The sequence below is a fragment of the Coregonus lavaretus genome (genome assembly GCF_964263955.1).
Source record: "Coregonus lavaretus genome assembly, chromosome: 30".
NCBI classification, from domain to species: domain Eukaryota; kingdom Metazoa; phylum Chordata; class Actinopteri; order Salmoniformes; family Salmonidae; genus Coregonus; species Coregonus lavaretus.
The window spans coordinates 8533148-8554314 of record NC_140017.1 but is presented as its reverse complement, the minus strand read 5'-3'; the positions used below and the strand labels follow the sequence as shown (position 1 = coordinate 8554314).

Here is a 21167-nt window from a genome sequence, read left to right as displayed (position 1 = left end):
ATGGTTTAGATTTTTGAATGAGTTTTTATTTTATTTGGCTGTAGTGAGAGATGTACTGCTTCCCCTGTCCACATGTCTGTCCTGTGTGAGATTGATGAAAGATGTGTTTAGGTGTTAACGTCTCCTGTTGCTAAACTACCCAGTATTCCAGACATTATATAAAAATAAAAAAGTACTAAAAATACCTTTGTGCTTTTTATACTGTAGATAATGTATTGTAAATGTTTTTAATGTGATGAACATAGATTAAGGACTGAAGTTGAAAAACGTATCATTCGTTTGTGATATAGTACCACCTAGTGGTATCAATCCAGCATAGCCTTCACATTCTGGAATCCGCCGCCCTCTGAGGTTATTCTAGGAGCCTCACAGTGATCGATAAATCAATAAATATATCCACTTCAGCTACATTAACGCACTCTGCCTGTTACTCCATTGACCCACAAACATAAATTCAGACAATTAGACAAAGCTTTTACCATGTAGACTAGCATATGAAGTCTCCCGATACACTAACCCCACCCTACTCTGTCTCTGTGCGGTCTGTGGTGGATAGGCAACCAGGTTGACACAATGAACGCGCACACACACACACGTCAAGACATGATCCGCAATAAGTCAAATTCACCGCAGAGTTAAAAAGCTATGTTTATTTAGAATATATCTTTAAAATGAACAAGCAACCCTTCCCTGCCAGAAAAAAATCCAATAGACAAACTTAAATCTTATTTACAGCATAGATTATTCAGATGTACAGTAGTTCTTAAGATGACTCAATCACATTGGTTACTAAGCAACAGAGTTTCTGCTCCATTTCGAGTCGAGAAATGACAGGAGACTGAAGGAAGTTAATCACATGACCATCAGCCTATTATTAAGCGCTTACGATGCATTCAATAGAATACTCAGCATACATAATACATTATTGAGGCCAGGGTTCAACGGTCTTAGGGTCAAGCAGCATGGAGTGCATCACTGCTGTTGTGAGACATGACTGACTGATTGCAGTCAGTCTGTGGTCTGCACACTCACATGGGCTCAGGAAGTCACAGTAATCTCCAAGTGTTACATCATCCCTACAACGGCAGCAGTAAGCAACAATGAGTCAATAAAAAATCATTTTACCACAACCCTGGAGAGGGAGAATAGAACAGGTGGCTTGGTCAGTCAGTCAACACCGGGAGAGAAAGGACAAAATCGCAGTTCTTTAGTAAGGAATGATTACCACTACAATTGCTCTTTTTTATTACAGTATATATTTCAATTAATACAATGTACAATTCTATCGATACAGTATATAAACATAACAATCTCACGTAAAAGTGCACTTGCAGAGAAAGAAACAAAAACAAAGCAGCCTTTTTTTTTTTGGTTTACACAAAATGGGACCAGTCTTTCTCGGGTTGATGATGTCACAGTGGCATTTTGATAGCCATCTTCTCAAGGCTGGTTCAGTGTAACAGATAAGCTGCTCTTAGTGGAGTGCAAAAAGTAGCATTGCTTAAGAATTAGGTAAGGCTGCATGGGGTTAACCTGATTCTATGTGACAGTCAGAAAATGACAGGTGGAAGAGGTAAGACATGTAAAAACAATAAGTGCAGTTGAATCTTACAGACTGCAGCCTGGCCCTCTAACCTGAATATTTCCCACTAGTAACACTGAAACCAGTCTAGCTTCCTGTGACCGGTCTTTACATGTGAACGCAGAGCAGAAGAGAAATGAAGAGGGCAGAGATCAGGGTTACATTCTCAGAGATAACCTCTCCCCCCCAGGGCGGGATAGAGCCAGAGATTGAGACAGAGCGTAACCCTTACATGGCAAAGGCAAGCAGTGACATTAGATATGCAGCTGATAATGGGGAACAACAAGCGGTCATTGGGGTCCTTTGGAAAACCATAAGAAAAGACAACTGAAACCTTCCTAACCCTTGTGCTTTGGACATAACCTGCAGGCCCTTCATGGAGAGAATCGATTTCCCTTTGGGAGGTGATAGTAATGACAGTTTTGGGGGGGGGGGGGGGGGGTATACGACTGTATACATCCACAATGTCAAGCATTTTTCTACTCCACTTGATAAATTGCATTAATTTAAAACACACCTTGGACAAGTTGTCCATTAGATTAGAATCAATGCCATTTATACCCAAGGTCGAGTTACATGTGGTCAAATTTAGACCGGTGGAATCAGTTACATGTGTACATCTGAAGCCAGGGGCTTGGGTGTTGATAATAAATGGCTATTTTCAGGTTGCAGAGTGGTCAAGTTTGGGTTGGGGAGACTTAGGTTTACCTGGTTATGATAAGGTGAACAGCAGGCTTGATTAGAAGTACTGTTCAGTGCAAACAAAGGTTAAATTCAGCTTATAAAAAACAAATATAATAATAGGGAGTGATGGGTAAAACAAGAACTTCAACTGTCAAGCAACCTGATAGTGCAGTCTAACAGGCTGTGTATGAATGAGGAAGTTCACCATGTTTGTTTTGCATTTCATCCTTCATGGACTTTCAGTTACAGGCGGTGTGTGTACGTACGGTCTGTGTCTGTGTGTGTGCGTGCGTGCGTGCAAGCGTGTTGATAAAAACCACGAAGGGTAAAAACGGGACATCCCCTACACACAACCCCTAACCCTGACAGTCATCCCAGATATTGACTCTTCTTCTTCTTATGTTCCCAGCACAGTTCACACCACAGGGTCTCCCAGCCTAGGACCCAGGAGCCCGGGTAACCTCCCTTGGCAGGAAGTACCAATGGTCAGGGGTTGCAGGTCCTCCATGGCGACTGGTCCAGGTCTGCTGTAAGTGTGTAAGGGGTTGCAGAAGGGGGAGGAGGAGGAGTCCTGCACATCCCAAAACACCTAGAGCTGAGAGGGAGAGAAATGATTATACATTTTGATCAATTATTTTCTAAAGCCACATTTAATCAAAGCATGGCAGTCTACTGACCTTTAAGGGGCGTCCTGTGCGTGTGGGGTTGAAGGGTGAGGGTGGGGTCCGGCCCCTAGCAGTTACACTGCTGCTTGGTCTGTGAGGTGGAACCTCTGGGCTGTCTCAGCTGCCTCAGAGAAGAATCTCCATACTGGATACCTGAACCCATCCGCTCTGGGTCCAACTCACCTGACACACATACACACAGAGGCAAGGAGCATGAACACACACATATACATTATACGAAGAAAGACAAGGACACACACACACACACACACACACACACACACACGCACAGGTGTAAACAACAAGAGCAAACACACAGACATCCCAAAATCATACATTCTCAACATATGATTGTAAGATCAAAATCCAACAGATACACAGTTTTAGCACACACACACACGGCTTATAAGTAAACACATGTACTGTTTGTTTACCTGACTCCATCTTGTTGAGGATGGTGCGGGCAGTTTTGAGGAAGGCCTCCTCCACGTTCTCCCCTGTCAGAGCACTGGTCTCCAGGAACATCAGCTCTGTAACAGTCAACACAGTCAGTAAAATCGATACGAATACAGGGAAACAGCCTGAGTAGAGGAGAGAGAGACGGACAGACAGTTACCGTTCTCCTGTGCGAAGCGGGACGCCTCAAGGAAGGTGACTTCTCGGTCCGCATCCAGGTCCTTCTTATTCCCACACAGGATGATGACGATGTTGGGGCTGGCCAGCGTCCGTGCGTCTGTCAGCCAGTTGGTCAGGGCGTTGTACGTCTCCCGGCTAGAAGACAGACAGACACGCCAGATAGACACGACAGACAGATACAGACGAGGGGAGAACTGAGTTAATCACATTAACTGTTTCATTAGGACAGGAAAGTTCAATAGGATGGGATGGTACTTTTGAAAAATCAGTGTTGGGAATTGTGTGTTCATTACAGCATCAGAGGTCAAATACAAGAAGCAATTGGATGAGGGGAAGATGATAGAGGTTGAGAATATTAGCAGTTTTCAAAACGTACACTTTTCAATATATACCTCTATGGGCTAATGTTCTTTTTGCTCCAAATGAGAAAGGAGGTATAGAAAGTCATCCCTCCCTTTACCCTCTTCAAGGACAGATGCCACGTCCCACCTTCTAGAAACATATTTTTTTTTGGGGGGGGTGAAGTGACCCGTCACCATGGTGACCGCATTGGTGACTTCAGTGAGCAGAAGGGTGCAGACTAATATCCCACAGCTCCAGTGAGGCGGCTAAACCATGACGTCAGCATAGAGCTAAGAGATGATGACCCCTCTGCCTCAGTGTAGCTCTTTCACACCACACCCCACAGCACCGCACCCCACCCAACCCCACCCCAACACACGCTGTCGGTCTCCTCTCTTTCTTCTACCCTTCTATTCCTTTGACCTGAACCATGTTGATACATTGCTCCCACTTCTCTCCCTTCCTCCCACACTTTGCTTCTCTCTCTCTCCCCATATTCTCTCCCTTCCTGCTCTCTCCATTCCGCACTCCCTCCTTCTCAGTTGTCTAATGGAGTTTTGCTTTCGGGCTGCTGCCGCCTGCCTGGAGACACCGCTTTATTACAGTACTGTCACCCGACATTACACCATTCACTCCATTATGATTATGCAACAGGCAGTGACATGGCAACTCTGGGCTTACTAAATAAAAACGCTTGACTTGGTGCGGCCATACACACGTCTATCTCTGACTCAGAGTGTCTTAGTGCTCCTGACAGACTGTCAAATCAAATTGTATTTGTCACATGTGCCGAATACAACAGGTGTAGACCCAGTGAAATGCTTACTTACAAGCCCTTAACACTTATTTTTCTGAAAACTGCATTGTTGGTTAAGTAAAAAATTTAATAATTAAAAGAGCAGCAGTAAAATAACAGTAGCGAGGCTATATACAGGGGGTAGCGGTACAGAGTCAATGTGCGGGGACACAGGTTAGTCGAGGTAATATGTAAATGTAGGTATAGTTAAAGTGACTATGCATAGATAATAAACAGAGAGTAGCAGCAGCGTAAAAGAGGGGGTGGGGGGGACAATGCAAATAGTCCGGGTAGCCATTTGATTAGCTGTTCAGGAGTCTTATGGCTTGGGGATAGAAGCTGTTAAGAAGCCTTTTGGACCTAGACTTGGCGCTCCGGTACCGCTTGCCATCCGGTAGCAAAGAGAACAGTCTATGACTAGGGTGGCTGGAGTCTTTGACAATTTCTAGGGCCTTCCTCTGACACCGCCTGGTATAGAGGTCCTGGATGGCAGGAACCTTGGCCCCAGTGATGTACTGGGCCGTACGCACTACCCTCTGTAGTGCCTTGTGGTCGGAGGCTGCCAGGCAGTGATGCAACCAGTCAGGATGCTCTCGATGGTGCAGCTGTAGAACTTTTTGAGGATCTGAGGATCCATGCCAAATCTTTTCAGTCTCCTGAAGGGGAATAGGCTTTGTCGTGCCCTCTTCATGACTGTCTTGGTGTGTTTGGACCATGATAGTTTGTTGGTGATGTGGACACCAAGGAACTTGAAGCTCAAAACCTGCTCCACTACAGCCCTGTCGATGAGAATGGGGGAGTGCTCAGTCCTCTTCTTTTTCCTGTAGTCCACAATCATCTCCTTTGTCTTGATCACGTTGAGGGAGAAGTTGCTATCCTGGCACCACACGGCCAGGTCTCTGACCTCCTCCCTATAGGCTGTCTCATCGTTGTCGGTGATCAGGCCTACCACTGTTGTGTCGTCGGCAAACTTAATGATGGTGTTGGAGTCGTGAAAATCACATTAGGATTTTTAATGAATTTAAATGCAAATTATGGTGGAAAATAAGTATTTGGTCAATAACAAAAGTTTCTCAATACTTTGTTATATACCCTTTGTTGGCAATGACACAGGTCAAACGTTTTCTGTAAGGTTTTCACACACTGTTGCTGGTATTTTGGCCCATTCCTCCATGCAGATCTCCTCTAGAGCAGTGATGTTTTGGGGCTGTCGCTGGGCAACACGGACTTTCAACTCCCTCCAAAGATTTTCTATGGGGTTGAGATCTGGAGACTGGCTAGGCCACTCCAGGACCTTGAAATGCTTCTTACGAAGCCACTCCTTCGTTGCCCGGGCGGTGTGTTTGGGATCATTGTCATGCTGAAAGACCCAGCCACGTTTCATCTTCAATGCCCTTGCTGATGGAAGGAGGTTTTCACTCAAAATCTCACGATACATGGCCCCATTCATTCTTTCCTTTACACGGATCAGTCGTCCTGGTCCCTTTGCAGAAAAACAGCCCCAAAGCATGATGTTTCCACCCCCATGCTTCACAGTAGGTATGGTGTTCTTTGGATGCAACTCAGCATTCTTTGTCCTCCAAACACGACGAGTTGAGTTTTTACCAAAAAGTTCTATTTTGGTTTCATCTGACCATATGACATTCTCCCAATCCTCTTCTGGATCATCCAAATGCACTCTAGCAAACTTCAGACGGGCCTGGACATGTACTGGCTTAAGCAGGGGGACACGTCTGGCACTGCAGGATTTGAGTCCCTGGCGGCGTAGTGTGTTACTGATGGTAGGCTTTGTTACTTTGGTCCCAGCTCTCTGCAGGTCATTCACTAGGTCCCCCACGTGTGGTTCTGGGATTTTTGCTCACCGTTCTTGTGATCATTTTGACCCCACGGGGTGAGATCTTGCATGGAGCCCCAGATCGAGGGAGATTATCAGTGGTCTTGTATGTCTTCCATTTCCTAATAATTGCTCCCACAGTTGATTTCTTCAAACCAAGCTGCTTACCTATTGCAGATTCAGTCTTCCCAGCCTGGTGCAGGTCTACAATTTTGTTTCTGGTGTCCTTTGACAGCTCTTTGGTCTTGGCCATAGTGGAGTTTGGAGTGTGACTGTTTGAGGTTGTGGACAGGTGTCTTTTATACTGATAACAAGTTCAAACAGGTGCCATTAATACAGGTAACGAGTGGAGGACATAGGAGCCTCTTAAAGAAGAAGTTACAGGTCTGTGAGAGCCAGAAATCTTGCTTGTTTGTAGGTGACCAAATACTTAATTTACCACCATAATTTGCAAATAAATTCATTCAAAATCCTACAATGTGATTTTCTGGATTTTTTTTCTCTCAATTTGTCTGTCATAGTTGACGTGTACCTATGATGAAAATTACAGGCCTCTATCATCTTTTTAAGTAGGAGAACTTGCACAATTGGTGGCTGACTAAATACTTTTTTCCCCCACTGTAATAGCACAATTGGTTAGGAGCCCGTAAAACGGCAGCCATCTCCTCCGGCGCCATTATTCGGTCTCTCTGTGCTCTATTGTCTATGCTAACTCACACGTCTCTGTGTGTGTACGAGTGACCAGTAAAACCAATGTGCTTTTATCATGGGTCTATCATTGGTTCACCTACCTTGTAATGTCATAGACAAGCAGCGCCCCTGCCGCTCCACGGTAGTAGCTGCGAGTCACAGACCTGCAAGGAGGGCAGACAGACAGCACCGTTAACCAATCACAGAACCAGAATACAATCTGTCAACCAATGAGAGCACAGGTCAGAGGTAACGGCACCTCTAGGTAACCAATGGGAGGTCTTTACCTGAAGCGCTCCTGTCCGGCTGTGTCCCAGATCTGTAGTTTGACTGTCTTACCCCCGACGTTGACCACCCTGGAACCAAACTCGACCCCGATGGTGTGGTTGGAGTCCTGCTTGACTGTACAGCCAGAGACAGACCGGGAGAGAAGCCACAACCATCACTGTACTGTTTGTTTATGTCTCATATATCTTTTATTAAAATATGTCTGTTTTTACAGATGGCTGGTTTGTGAAAGACAACCTTGACTGAAAGGTAAAACACCTATAGGTGTTGCCAATACTTCACAGAAACATTTCCTGGTTAATTCCCAGTCACAGTGCTGATCTACATTGTGCTGTTGCGTTGTGCTTGTTTTAAGACCAGAACAGTTAGCTTCAGAAGCCTCTTCAGAAGCCTATTCAGAAGCCTCATCAGCATATCAGAGGGTTGAGGAGCTACTGCCTCTCCCAGGTCCAGAGATTAACACAGTCAAAGCCCTTCTCTCACGCTACTGACAGCACTGGGAATTAGATGTCTTCATCTCATTTACACATCAGTGTGTGTGTGTGTGTGTGTGCAGACATCCGCTTCATGAGTGTGTACAGTGCATTTGGAAAGTTCAAACCCCTTGACTTTTTCCACATTTTGTTGAAGGGGAAAACAACTATTTAACTCATTTTAGAATAAGGCTGTAACGTAACAAAATGTGGAAAAAGTCAAGGGGTTTGAATACTTTCCGAATGCACTGTATGTACAGTGGGGAGAACAAGTATTTGATACACTGCCGATTTTGCAGGTTTTCCTACTTACAAAGCATGTAGAGGTCTGTAAGTTTTATCATAGGTACACTTCAACTGTGAGAGACGGAATCTAAAACAAAAATCCAGAAAATCAAATTGTATGATTTTTAAGTAATAATTTGCATTTTATTGCATGACATAAGTATTTGATCACCTACCAATCAGTAAGAAAACCGTCTCTCACAGACCAGTTCGTTTTTCTTTAAGAAGCCCTCCTGTTCTCCACTCATTACCTGTATTAACTGCACCTGTTTGAACTCGTTACCTGTATAAAAGACACCACACACTCAATCAAACAGACTCCAACCTCTCCACAAATGGCCAAGACCAGAGAGCTGTGTAAGGACATCAGGAATAAAATTGTAGACCTGCACAAGGCTGGGATGGGCTACAGGACAATAGGCAAGCAGCTTGGTGAGAAGGCAACAACTGTTGGCGCAATTATTAGAAAATGGAAGAAGTTCAAGATGACAGTCAATCACCTTCGGTCTGGGGCTCCATGCAAGATCTCACCTCGTGGGGCATCAATGATCATGAGGAAGGTGAGGGATCAGCCCAGAACTACACGGCATGACCTGAAGAGAGCTAGGACAACAGTCTCAAAGAAAAGCACGCAAGGTCCCCCTGCTCAAGCCAGCGCATGTCCAGGCCCGTCTGAAGTTTGCCAATGACTATCTGGATGATCCAGAGGAGGAATGGGAGAAGGTCATGTTGTCTGATGAGACAAAAATATAGCTTTTTGGTCTAAACTCCACTCGCCGTGTTTGGAGGAAGAAGAAGGATGAGTACAACCCCAAGAACACCATCCCAACCGTGAAGCATGGAGGTGGAAACATCATTCTTTGGGGATGCTTTTCTGCAAAGGGGGCAGGACGACTGCACCGTATTGAGGGGAGGATGGATGGGGCCATGTATCGCGAGATCTTGGCCAACAACCTCCTTCCCTCAGTAAGAGCATTGAAGATGGGTCGTGGCTGGGTCTTCCAGCATGACAACGACCCGAAACACACAGCCAGGGCAACTAAGGAGTGGCTCCGTAAGAAGCATCTCAAGGTCCTGGAGTGGCCTAGCCAGTCTCCAGACCTGAACCCAATAGAAAATCTTTGGAGGGAGCTGAAAGTCCGTAATGCCCAGCGACAGCCCCGAAACCTGAAGGATCTGGAGAAGGTCTGTATGGAGGAGTGGGCCAAAATCCCTGCTGCAGTGTGTGCAAACCTGGTCAAGACCTACAGGAAACGTATGATCTCTGTAATTGCAAACAAAGGTTTCTGTACCAAATATTAAGTTCTGCTTTTCTGATGTATCAAATACTTGTGTCATGCAATAAAATGCAAATGAATTGCTTAAAAATCATACAATGTGATTTTCTGGATTTTTGTTTTAGATTCTGTTTCTCACAGTTGAAGTGTACCTATGATAAAAATTACAGACCTCTACATGCTTTGTAAGTAGGAAAACCTCTAAAATCGACAGTGTATCAAATACTTGTTCTCCCCACTGTATGTGCGTGTCAGTGTGCAGAGATGCATGTAACGTTTCTATATTATTGTACATAAACAATGCATGTGGGTGTTGTTTATTTGCAGGACAGGGGAGACCAGCATTGGCACTACTTACACTTGGTCTCAATGAACTGGTGGAGGAGGCAAGATTTCCCTGCCCCAGCACTACCAATCACCAGGAACTTAAACAGGAAGTCTGAAATGAGAGAGAGCGGGGACAGAAATCAATACAACACCAGCGGCTCAAACTGTTGAGACCAATCCTTAAGTTTTCTTGTGACTGTGAGCTGCTCACTGTCACAGAGTTGCCAATGGTCCCAAATTATCTGGCTAATCACTACCTTGCGTGTGAGTGTGATGGCATGTTAACATTGATGCTAATTTGCTAAGCGACTTGTAGAAGAAGGATGGAGGTAAAAGAGACTTCTAAAATTAACAATGAGAGGTTGTGTTGTCAACCACTGACAGGTGTAATCCCATAGGTCATCACTCCTCGCTTTGAGAGAGATTGAGTTGTATCATCCTGTCGGTCTCCTTTGGAACTAACCGTGATTTCCCCCAATAAAAAGCCAATCTTATCTGTTTGGTGTGGGTTGTCTCGGAGTGTACGCTGAGTGACAGCGATATCATCCAGGAGCCCAGTCCCCAATAGACTCCCAGCCTCTGACCTCATACCACCCTCTCTTTGGTGATGTCGTCACCACTCTGACCAAAGGGGTAGATGACTCAGAGACTCACTGACACCTCACACACACATACACACAGTTGAAGAAGTTTACATACACTTTAGCCAAATACATTTAAACTCAGTTTTTCACAATTCCTGACATTTAATCCTAGTAAAAATTCCCTGTTTTAGGTCAGTTAGAATCACCACTTTATTTTAAGAATGTGAAATGTCAGAATAAAAGTAGAGGGAATGATTTCAGCTTTTATTTCTTTCATCACATTCCCAGTGGGTCAGAATTTTACATACACTTAATTAGTATTTGGTAGCATTGCCTTTAAATTGTTTAATTTGGGTCAAACGTTTTGGGTAGCCTTCCACAAGCTTCCCACAATAAGTTGGGTGAATTTTGGCCCATTCCTCCTGACAGAGCTGGTGTAACTGAGTCAGGTTTGTAAGCCTCCTTGCTCGCACACGCTTTTTCAGTTCTGCCCACACATTTTCTATAGGATTGAGGTCAGGGCTTTGTGATGGCCACTCCAATACCTTGACTTTGTTGTCCTTAAGCCATTTTGCCACAACTTTGGAAGTATACTTGGGGTCATTGTCCATTTGGAAGACTAACTTTAAGCGTCAGTTGTCAGAGCAGCTTACCGATCACTGCACCTGTACACAGCCATTCTGAAATTAGCCCACCCAACTACCTCAACCCCATATTCTTATTTATTTTGCTAATTTGCACCCCAGTATCTCTATTTGAACATCATCTTTTGCATATCTATCATCAGTGTTAATTACAAAATTGTAACTATTTTTGCACTATAGCCTATTTATTTATTGCCCTCCATAACTTACTACATTCGCACACACTGTATATATATTTTCTGTTGTATTTTTGACTTTATGTTTTGTTTACCCCATATGTAACTCTGTGTTGTTGTTTTTAAATCGCACTGCTTTGCTTTATCTTGGCCAGGTCGCAGCTTTAACTTCCTGACTGATGTCTTGAGATGTTGCTTCAATATATCTACCTAATTTTAATTCCTCATGATGCCATCTATTTTGTGAAGTGCACCAGTCCCTCCTGCAGCAAAGCACCCCCACAGCATTATGCTGAAACCCCCGTGTTTCACGGTTGGGATGGTGTTCTTCGGCTTGCAAGCCCCCCCTTTTTCCTCCAAACATAACGATGGTCATTATGGCCAAACAGTTCTATTTTTGTTTCATCAGACCAGAGGAGAAATTTTCCAAAAAGTAAGAACTTTGTCCCCATGTGCAGTTGCAAACTGTAGTCTGGCTTTTTTATGGCGGTTTTGGAGCAGTGGCTTCTTCCTTGCTGAGCGGCCTTTCAGGTTATGTCGATATAGGACTCGTTTTACTGTGGATATAGATACTTTTGTACCTGTTGTTTCCTCCAGCATCTTCACAAGGTCCTTTGCTGTTGTTCTGGGATTGATTTGCACTTTTCGCACCAAAGTACGTTCATCTCTAGGAGACAGAACGCGTATCCTTCCTGAGCGGTATGACGGCTGCGTGGTCCCATGGTATTTATACTTGCGTACTATTGTTTGTACAGATGAACATGGTACCTTCAGGCGTTTGGAAATTGCTCCCAAGGATGAACCAGACTTGTGGAGGTCTACAATGTTTTTTCTGAGGTCTTGGCTGATTTCTTTTGATTTTCCCATGATGCCAAGCAAAGAGGCACTGAGTTTGAAGGTAGGCCTTGAAATACATCCACATGTACACCTCCTATTGACTCAAATGATGTCAATTAGCCTATCAGAAGCTTCTACAGCCATGACATCATTTTCTGGAATTTTCCAACCTGTTTAAAGGCACCGTCAACTTAGTGTATGTAAACTTCTGACCCACTGGAATTGTGATACAGTGAATTGTGTGAAGTGAAATAATCTTTCTGTAAACAATTGTTGGAAAAAATACTTGTGTCATGCACAAAGTAGATGTCCTAACCGACTTGCCAAAACTATAGTTTGTTAACAATACATTTGTGGAGTGGTTGAAAAACGAGTTTTAATGACTCCAACCTAAGTGTATGTAAACTTCCGACTTCAACTGTATAACTGCACATTTTCTCTCAGCCCCATAACGAAATGTGTAGAACTGTAGGAAATTAGCTTTAAAAACAGCCACATTTGGTCTCTGCGGCCATTGGCCACGCCCACTACATTCCCCCGCTAACTTTGCCACAGCTGCTGAAAAAGATCCTAGGGGAAACACTGAGCTGGCTACATGACCGCAAGTGTATAAGAGTGGAGGCAGTCTATTCACAAACAGTCTATGTATAGCCGACCGGCCGAGTACATCTGCACAATACAGAAGGGTTACATTGGGCAGCTGCACAGATCTGGTGATGTGTTGGACCGGGTCTGGTCCTTGACCCATCCTACGTACATGACCATCTGGCTGAGGCCCTGATGTGTGGGACAGAGAGCGGTCCAAAGACGGTCTTTGTGCCGTGACCACAGATAGGGCAGGGGCCATTTGCATGCGCAGGCCAGGGTTCCACCAAGCCATTCAAGGAACAATGGGGAATTGAAGAGGGCGAGGCTAGCTGTGTGTGGAAAGGGGCAGCAGCGGTATAGAGTGCAGCATGCCCAAGTCTCTCTCTCTCTCACACACACACACACACACACACACACACACACACACACACACACACACACACACGTGAGTCAAGCTGCAGGAGAAACACACAGGGGGCATGGCCCCTCACTCTGAGTTTCAAGCCTAGTTGTTGCATTTCCTAGGAGCCCATTTCAGTTACATTTCCAACTCTGTCAGTGCCTGACTTTTCTCCTCAACTTTCTGACTGATTTGCAGATTGGATGCTATTGACCACTCTGCTGCTAGTAGGCTAATCAGCTATGCTACATATGCTGCTGTACCAAAGCAGACCAGTCAAATATATAGTCAATATGGTAACTGGAGTAAATGACGGATAAAAGGAAAGAGCAGGGGACGAGATTGATCCTTTGTTCTTCTGTGACATTTAAACACATTAGTTATTCTGCAGCCAGCTATTCTCCAACCCATAAATCAACCATGGCCTATTTATACTAGTGTGTTGTTTACTCAAGCAACATAACCTTGAGGCCACATTCATGGCAAGCTAGCTACCCACTAGTGGCCTTATCACACCTTGTTTCCTGTCTCTCAGTGACCACACTTATCAAAGACAACCTGTGTGTGAATGTGACAGATAGAAAAAGCCTGTCTAGGCCTTACTGCGGAAGGGAATAGTTGAGTCATATTGTATTTACGCCATAATAACACAAGTATTTTGCCTTGTATAAGCCATACTAAACAGTGGGTAGGATTTGGCAGGAATAAGAGCATGATCAGTGACCTCACACACACACACACACACCTGTTCTAGTCTGCCCTTCAGTCCACCTGCTCTGAATCAGACCCCTGTGTTACCTCTGGAGCCAAGCCATATAATCTCTTATAGTGCTGGACTTCATCAGTGTGTGTACACTAAGTCAGCCTCTCCCCTAACCGAGAGACTGTGTGATGCGTTTTGTGCTTAGGTAAAGAATTAAGTACAGTAGGCCTATTCCTTCACTGAGAGGCAAAGTGAATTAGTGAATGCAGCTTCTGTTACTGTCTGCTTTGTGTAGTCACGTGTCTCCCCTGTGACACTGTTGTTCTGCCCTCCTTTATCCCTTCTTGTACTTAGAAGAAAAAAAAAGCCAATGAGGAAATCAATGAAAACTATTACAGCTGTCCTCTATATATCATTAGTGTAGAGCACTCCACTTCTAATGTTGACCTGTTGGTGTAGCATTTCAGAGAGAGAGAGAGAGAGAGAGAGAGAGAGAGAGAGAGAGAGAAAGACAGAACCACAAGGAAAGACTACATAATTATCAAGTGAGGGAGACACAGATGGAGAGACGTGTGTGTGTGTGTGTGTCAGCAGGGGGTTGAGCAAGCTGCAACAGGAGAGGTGTGAGTATGCATGGTGTGCTGTTGCAAAAACAAAACCAATCCATTCGCCACACCGTAAGAAAATGAATATGCCTGGCTACAGTAAAACAACACTTGGCTACCACTGGACACCATGTCCAAAGCATGTTTACAAAGTTCAAATTGATATTTCGGCATAAAGATTGCAAGACAGTGGTCAAAGGAAGATAAAACTGCAATTTTTCCATTGGTGAGAATAACAAGATTGTTCGTTAGTAACAAACCAACGTAAATGTCTTAGATTGGCCCCCATGGAATTGTACATGTAATGGACCAACAAACACCTAGCTTGTTTTGATTTCAAAAGATGAAGGTTACTTTGTAGTTTAAAAAGTGGCATGAGAAGAGTTTACATTCAGGAGATTGGATTAATGTGGAATAGAATTAATAGAATCCCCATTCTAGCTGACAAGTCAAGCAAGCGTACATGCCCCCTCACATGTAAACATGCTCGCACACAACACGAGATGTTTGTTTTGGGATTTCTACAGTTCTGAAAACCAGTCAGGCTTTTAAACCTCTTAAAAATTAGTATGTTTACATGTCACACTAATCATTTGACATTAAACTCATTATGGCAGTAGGCAGATTATGCAATAGTCTGTTTTTTCTATTTGTTTATTTAACCTTTATTTAACCAGTTGGGAACAAGTTCTCATTTACAACTGCGACCTGGCCAACATAAAGCAAAGCAGTGCGATAAAAACAACACAGAGTTACATATGGAATAAACAAAACATATAGTCAATAACACAATAGAAAATCTATATACAGTGTGTGCAAATGTAGTAAGTTATGGAGGTAAGGCAATAAATAGGCCATAGTGCAAAATAATTACAAATTAATATTAACACTGGAGTGATAGATGTGCAGAAGATGATGTGCAAATAGAGATACTGGGGTGCAAAGTAAATAACAATATGGGGATGAGGTAAAGTAAATAACAATATGGGGATGAGGTAGTTGGGTGGGCTAATTACAGATGGGCTGTGTACAGGTGCAGTGATCGGTAAGCTGCTCTGACAACTGATGCTTAAAGATAGTGAGGGAGATAAGGGTCTCCAGATTCAGAGATTTTTACAGTTTGTTCCAGTCATTTGCAGCAGAGAAGGAATGGCGGCCAAAGGAGGTGTTGGCTTTGGGGATGACCAGTGAGATATACCTGCTGGAACGCATACTACAGGTGGGTGTTGCTATGGTGACCAATGAGCTAAGATAAGGCGGGGATTTGCCTAGAAGTGATTTATAGATTACCTGGAGCCAGTGCGTTTGGCAACGAATATGTAGTGAGGGCCAGCCAACAAGAGCGTACAGGTCACAACGGTGGGTAGTATATGGGGCTTTGGTGACAAAACGGATGGCACTGTGATAAGACTACATCCAATTTGCTGAGTAGAGTGTTGGAGGCTATTTTGTAAATGACATCGCCGAAGTCAAGGATCGGTAGGATAGTCAGTTTTACGAGGGCATGTTTAGCTGCATGAGTGAAGGAGGCTTTGTTGCGAAATAGGAAGCCGATTCTAGATTTAACTTTGGATTGGAGATGCAAAGTTAATGTGAGTCTGGAAGGAGAGTTTACAGTCTAACCAGACACCTAGGTATTTGTAGTTGTACACATATTCTAAGTCAGACCCGCCGAGAGTAGTGATTCTAGTCGGGCGGGCGGGCGCAAGCAGCGTTCGATTGAAGAGCATGCATTTAGTTTTACTAGCGTTTAAGAGCAGTTGGAGGCCACGGAAGGAGTGTTGTATGGCATTGAAGCTCGTTTGGAGGTTTGTTAACACAGTGTCCAATGAAGGGCCAGATGTATACAAAATGGTGTCGTCTGCGTAGAGGTGGATCTGAGAGTCGGCCCGAGAATTGAACCCTGTGGCACCCCCATAGAGACTGCCAGAGATCCAGACAACAGGCCCTCCGATTTGACACATTTAACTCTATCTGAGAAGTAGTTGGTGAACCAGGCGAGGCAGTCATTTGAGAAACCAAGGCTATTTAGTCTGCCAATAAGAATGCGGTGATTGACAGAGTCAAAAGCCTTGGCCAGGTCGATGAGGACGGCTGCACAGTACTGTCTTTTATCGATCGTGGGTATTATATCATTTAGGACCTTGAGCGTGGCTGAGGTGCACCCATGACCAGCTCGGAAACCAGATTTCATAGCGGAGAAGGTACGGTGGGATTCTAAATGGTCTGTGATCTGTTTGTTAACTTGGCTTCCAAATACTTTCGAAAGGCAGGGCAGGATGGATATAGGTCTGTAACAGTTTGGATCTAGAGTGTCACCCCCTTTGAAGAGGGGGATGACCGCGGCAGCTTTCCAATCTCTGGGAATCTCAGATGATACAAAAGAGAGGTTGAACAGGCTAGTAATAGGGGTTGCGACAATTTCGGCGGCTAATTTTAGAAAGAAAGGGTCCAGATTGTCTAGCCCAGCTGATTTGTAGGGGTCCAGATTTTGCAGCTCTTTCAGGACATCAGCTATCTGAATTTGGGTGAAGGAGAAGCTGGGGCGGCATGGGCAAGTTGCAGCGGAGGGTGCAGAGCTGGTGGCCGGGGTAGGGGTAGCCAGGTGGAAAGCATGGCCAGCCATAGCAAAATTATTTTTGAAATTCTCAATTATCGGTGGTGACAGTGTTTCCTAGCCTCAGTGCAGTGGGTAGCTGGGAGGAGGTGCTTTTATTCTCCATGGACTTTACAGTGTCCCAAAACCTTTTGGAGTTAGTGCTACAGGATGCAAATTTCTGTTTGAAAAAGCTAGCCTTTGCTTTCCTAACTGATTGTGTATATTGGTTCCTGACTTCCCTGAAAAGTTGCATATCGCGGGGGCTGTTCGATGCTAATGCAGTACGCCACAGGATGTTTTTGTGCTGGTCAAGGGCAGTCAAGTCTGGGGTGAACCAGGGGCTATATCTAAACACCTAACTCTGCTTATCTTAATCGGTGTAAGGTCAAAATCGAAGAAAGCAATTTCTGAGCAATCTTTTAAATTAGTAGGACATATAAACACCTTAATCTGCGTTCTAGCTGTGTATTTGATCTGAGCATGTACTAGCACCAGCTGAGCGAGCCTCCCTCTTTAGCACGAGTGAAGTGTGTTCGGAACAACTTAATGTATGCGTCTTCGAAGTAGTTTTCACATACAAACTTTATATTTCCGAACTCAGAATCAAATATGCTTCCCAAAAATAACATGTTCGCTGTGGTAGAAGGTTTATTTTGATTGATGATTTTCTGCATTGATCAGTGCCATCAGGTAGCCTGATTTCAGATGTGTCCATGTAAAACAGGATTATCCGGGAAATCGTTCTTCTTGCAAAGCAAGTAAACGTTTTAATCGAACTAGCTACTATATTAATCTATGCATGTAACCGCACTCAAAGACATCTTTGTTAAGAGTTTGGAGGAAGTCACATGCAAACAGTATTACTGTCTTGTTTAAACTTTTGATATGAATTCCAGATAAGATCTCATCTCGACTGAAGAAAAATATAACAAGCTAGTTATGAAGGTGATGAGGATGCTATCTGACCCCTGGGGCTGTGGTGTCAATGCAACTGCATCAGATCAGGCCTCTCCAACCCTGTTCCTGGAGAGCTAACCTCCAGTAGGTTTTCGCTTCATCCCCAGTTGTAACTAACCTGATTAAGTTTATCAACCAGCTAATTATTTGAATCAGGTGCGCTAGATTAGGGTTGGAGTGGAAACCTACAGGATTGTAGCTCTCCAGGAATAGGTGGCGAGCCCTGTGATAGATACATGACAGGTCGTTAGCAAAAGGCAACACTGCATCACTTGAGATGTTAGCTAACCCCACCACTTCCAACTTTTAAATCCCAAGGACACATGGCTGGCTAGCTAGCTAAATCAAAAGGGGGTCGGTTAAATTAAGCCACTGCAAATAAAGCTTTTAACTATTACTACGCTTATTACCGTAAACTAGCCACCCACGTTAGCTATGCCAATTTTTTGTTGGCAATATTTCAATAGAAGTTACTTTTCTAACTTTGGGACACAACATCCAACCAATACAAAGACTCGCGATGTGTCCCAAAGTTACTTGACAATTTTAGGAAGCACACCACACTTCTCTCTACCCACTCCTTCTGGCTACGAGACAGTGGTGTCACGACTCAGTGTTGGTTTCAAGATACCTAGTGGAAATGACGGTGCTGAATGCATCTGCAAACACAAACAAGCATCCTGACCCCAGCAGGTACAGTAGAAGTTATACACGTAGCTAGCTAGCTCATAGACGGAAGATGAAGCGAGACAGCACACTCGCAGTTTTTTTCTGGTTTAATTAAAGTCTAAGTAGACCAGCTCCAGCTGCTATTCCATTTGTGTCTATGGGAGACCCATCCCGTTAAGTAGACCGGAAATTATCATTTTTGTTCAATGGTAAACAGCCTGCGTAAACTATCTTTATTTATCCACCATCTTTGGCTAACTAGCTAGCTAGCAGGCTACCTAAACGTACCGTATGTTTCAGACATGTCGGCTCCCGCTTTAAAAACGATGGACTCAGATGGTTTTTCTTAGTTGGTTTCTTCGTATCGGATATTGTTGTTTTTTCGTGTTTTCTAAAGTAGCAATTACACCTCCTTTTAGATGTCAGACTTCGCCACACCGTTTCCTTTCCTTCTCCAACAACACAACCACGCACTTACAACATTATGACGGGTAAAGGTACACGTCATTACGTGATTTTTCAGGGCATAATCCATTGAATTGGGAATTAGAATTCTTAATTGAATAGGATCTCGATGACATAGGAGTATTCTCGTAAATCCGATCCTAGGCAGCATGGATACATTGTGGGAGGCAAGAAGTCTGCCTAGGGAGACCATAATCAGAGAGGATATACAACTTTAGCCTGGGTACCAGTCTGTTTGAGATACCATTCCACTCCTTGGCACTCCTTGTAATAATAATAATAATATGCCATTTAGCAGACGCTTTTATCCAAAGCGACTTACAGTCATGCATGCATACTTTTTTTTTTTTTGTGTGTATGGGTGGTCCCGGGGATCGAACCCACTACCTTGGCGTTACAAGCGCCGTGCTCTACCAGCTGAGCTTGTCATGCTAAACAGTTTATCTTTATTTTGGTGAGTAACGAAAGTATATTGAATCCAGTCTCTTAACAAATTGGTCAAGAATTTCGTCTATGGACAGCAATTATTATTAGTGATTCACAATACTGCAGCCGTTGCCAGGGCTGACAATTTTTGAAGAAAGCTTGGTTGGAGTGAGATTTTGTCTAGATGGGTCTGGGGGAGGAATTGTACTGTTTTAAAGCTCATTTCCTGCAATTCTATGTATTTTGACATGGCTAAGGCCCATGACCAGGGTAAAAAAACAGGTCTGGTGTATTCAGAATGCTTTGAACATTAAATGAACACTCAAAATTCGACGAAGTTGTTACTTTTTTAGACTTCTTTTTTTACTGGTTTGACACTTTATTCAGACATTAATGCAATTACATGGGGAGACAGGCAAATGGGAGAAACAGTGGGAAGATCAGTGGGAACGCTCTGCACAGGAAATACTCATATTAATGGTTGATGGCAGTGGGTAACCAAATCATAGATTGCATCTCCTTGTCCATAGACTGCTTTCAAGGTAAGGACACAAACATTTTGTATTTTGTAATTATTGTGAACTATCTCTTTAACATGGGACTGGAAGAAAATCCTGCTTGCTCTCCAGGAGTGTTGGCCACCCCTGATCTACAGTTGAAGTCGGAAGTTTACATACACTTAGGTTGGAGTCATTAAAACTTGTTTTTCAACCACTCCACAAATGTCTTGTTAATAAACTATAGTTTTGGCAAGTCGGTTAGGACATCTACTTTGTGCATGACACAAGTAATTTTTCCAACAATTGTTCACAGACAGATTATTTCACTTATAATTCACTGTCTCACAATTCCAGTGGGTCAGAAGTTTACATACACTAAGTTGACTGTGCCTTTAAACAGCTTGGAAAATTCCAGAAAATTATGTCATGGCTTTAGAAGCTTCTGATGGGCTAATTGACATAATTTGAGTCAATTGGAGGTGTACCTGTGGATGTATTTCAAGGCCTACATTCAAACTCAGTGCCTCTTTGCTTGACATCATGGGAAAATCAAAAGAAATCAGCCAAGACCTCAGAAAACACATTGTAGACCTCCACAAGTCTGGTTCATCCTTGGAGCAATTTCCAAACGCCTGAAGGTACCACGTTCATCTGTACAAACAATAGTACACAAGTATAAACACCATGGGACCACGCAGCCTTCATACCGCTCAGGAAGGATACGCGTTCTGTCTCCTAGAGATGAACGTACTTTGGTGCGAAAAGTGCAAATCAATCCCAGAACAACAGCAAAGGACCTTGTGAAGATGCTGGAGGAAACGGGTACAAAAGTATCTATATCCACAGTAAAACGAGTCCTATATCGACATAACCTGAAAGGCCGCTCAGCAAGGAAGAAGCCACTGCTCCAAAACCGCCATATAAAAGCCAGACTACGGTTTGCAACTGTACATGGGGACAAAGATCGTACTTTTTGGAGAAATGTCCTCTGGTCTGATGAAACAAAAATAGAACTGTTTGGCCATAATGACCATTGTTATGTTTGGAGGAAAAAGGGGAAGGCTTGCAAGCGGAAGAACACCATCCCAACCGTGAAGCACGGGGGTGGCAGCATCGTGCTTTGGGGGAAGTTAAA

At 43.8% G+C, this 21167-nt stretch overlaps 1 protein-coding gene across 1 annotated transcript; it reads right to left on the bottom strand.

The window, feature by feature from the left end:
* Positions 1-1228: 1228 nt before the first annotated feature.
* On the bottom strand, positions 1229-19119 carry LOC311105664 (ras-related protein Rab-4B-like). Its single transcript, XM_084147879.1, has 8 exons — positions 18930-19119; positions 9911-9991; positions 7517-7631; positions 7331-7393; positions 3548-3702; positions 3366-3461; positions 2944-3114; positions 1229-2861 (listed from the first exon to the last, which is right to left on the bottom strand). Exons 1-7 carry the CDS (start codon positions 18943-18945, stop codon positions 2999-3001), a joined length of 642 nt encoding a protein of 213 aa, XP_084004005.1. The 5' UTR covers positions 18946-19119; the 3' UTR covers positions 1229-2861; positions 2944-2998.
* Positions 19120-21167: the final 2048 nt, after the last annotated feature.

Bases quoted from the DNA above. Each gene is read 5' to 3' on its own strand.
- LOC311105664 (XM_084147879.1), bottom strand. The intron at 3,703-7,330 runs GTAGGTGAACCA...TCTGTCTTCTAG, and splicing joins CTTGTCTATGACATTACAAG to CCGGGAGACGTACAACGCCC. The intron at 3,462-3,547 runs GTAACTGTCTGT...TGACTGTTACAG, and splicing joins CCGCTTCGCACAGGAGAACG to AGCTGATGTTCCTGGAGACC.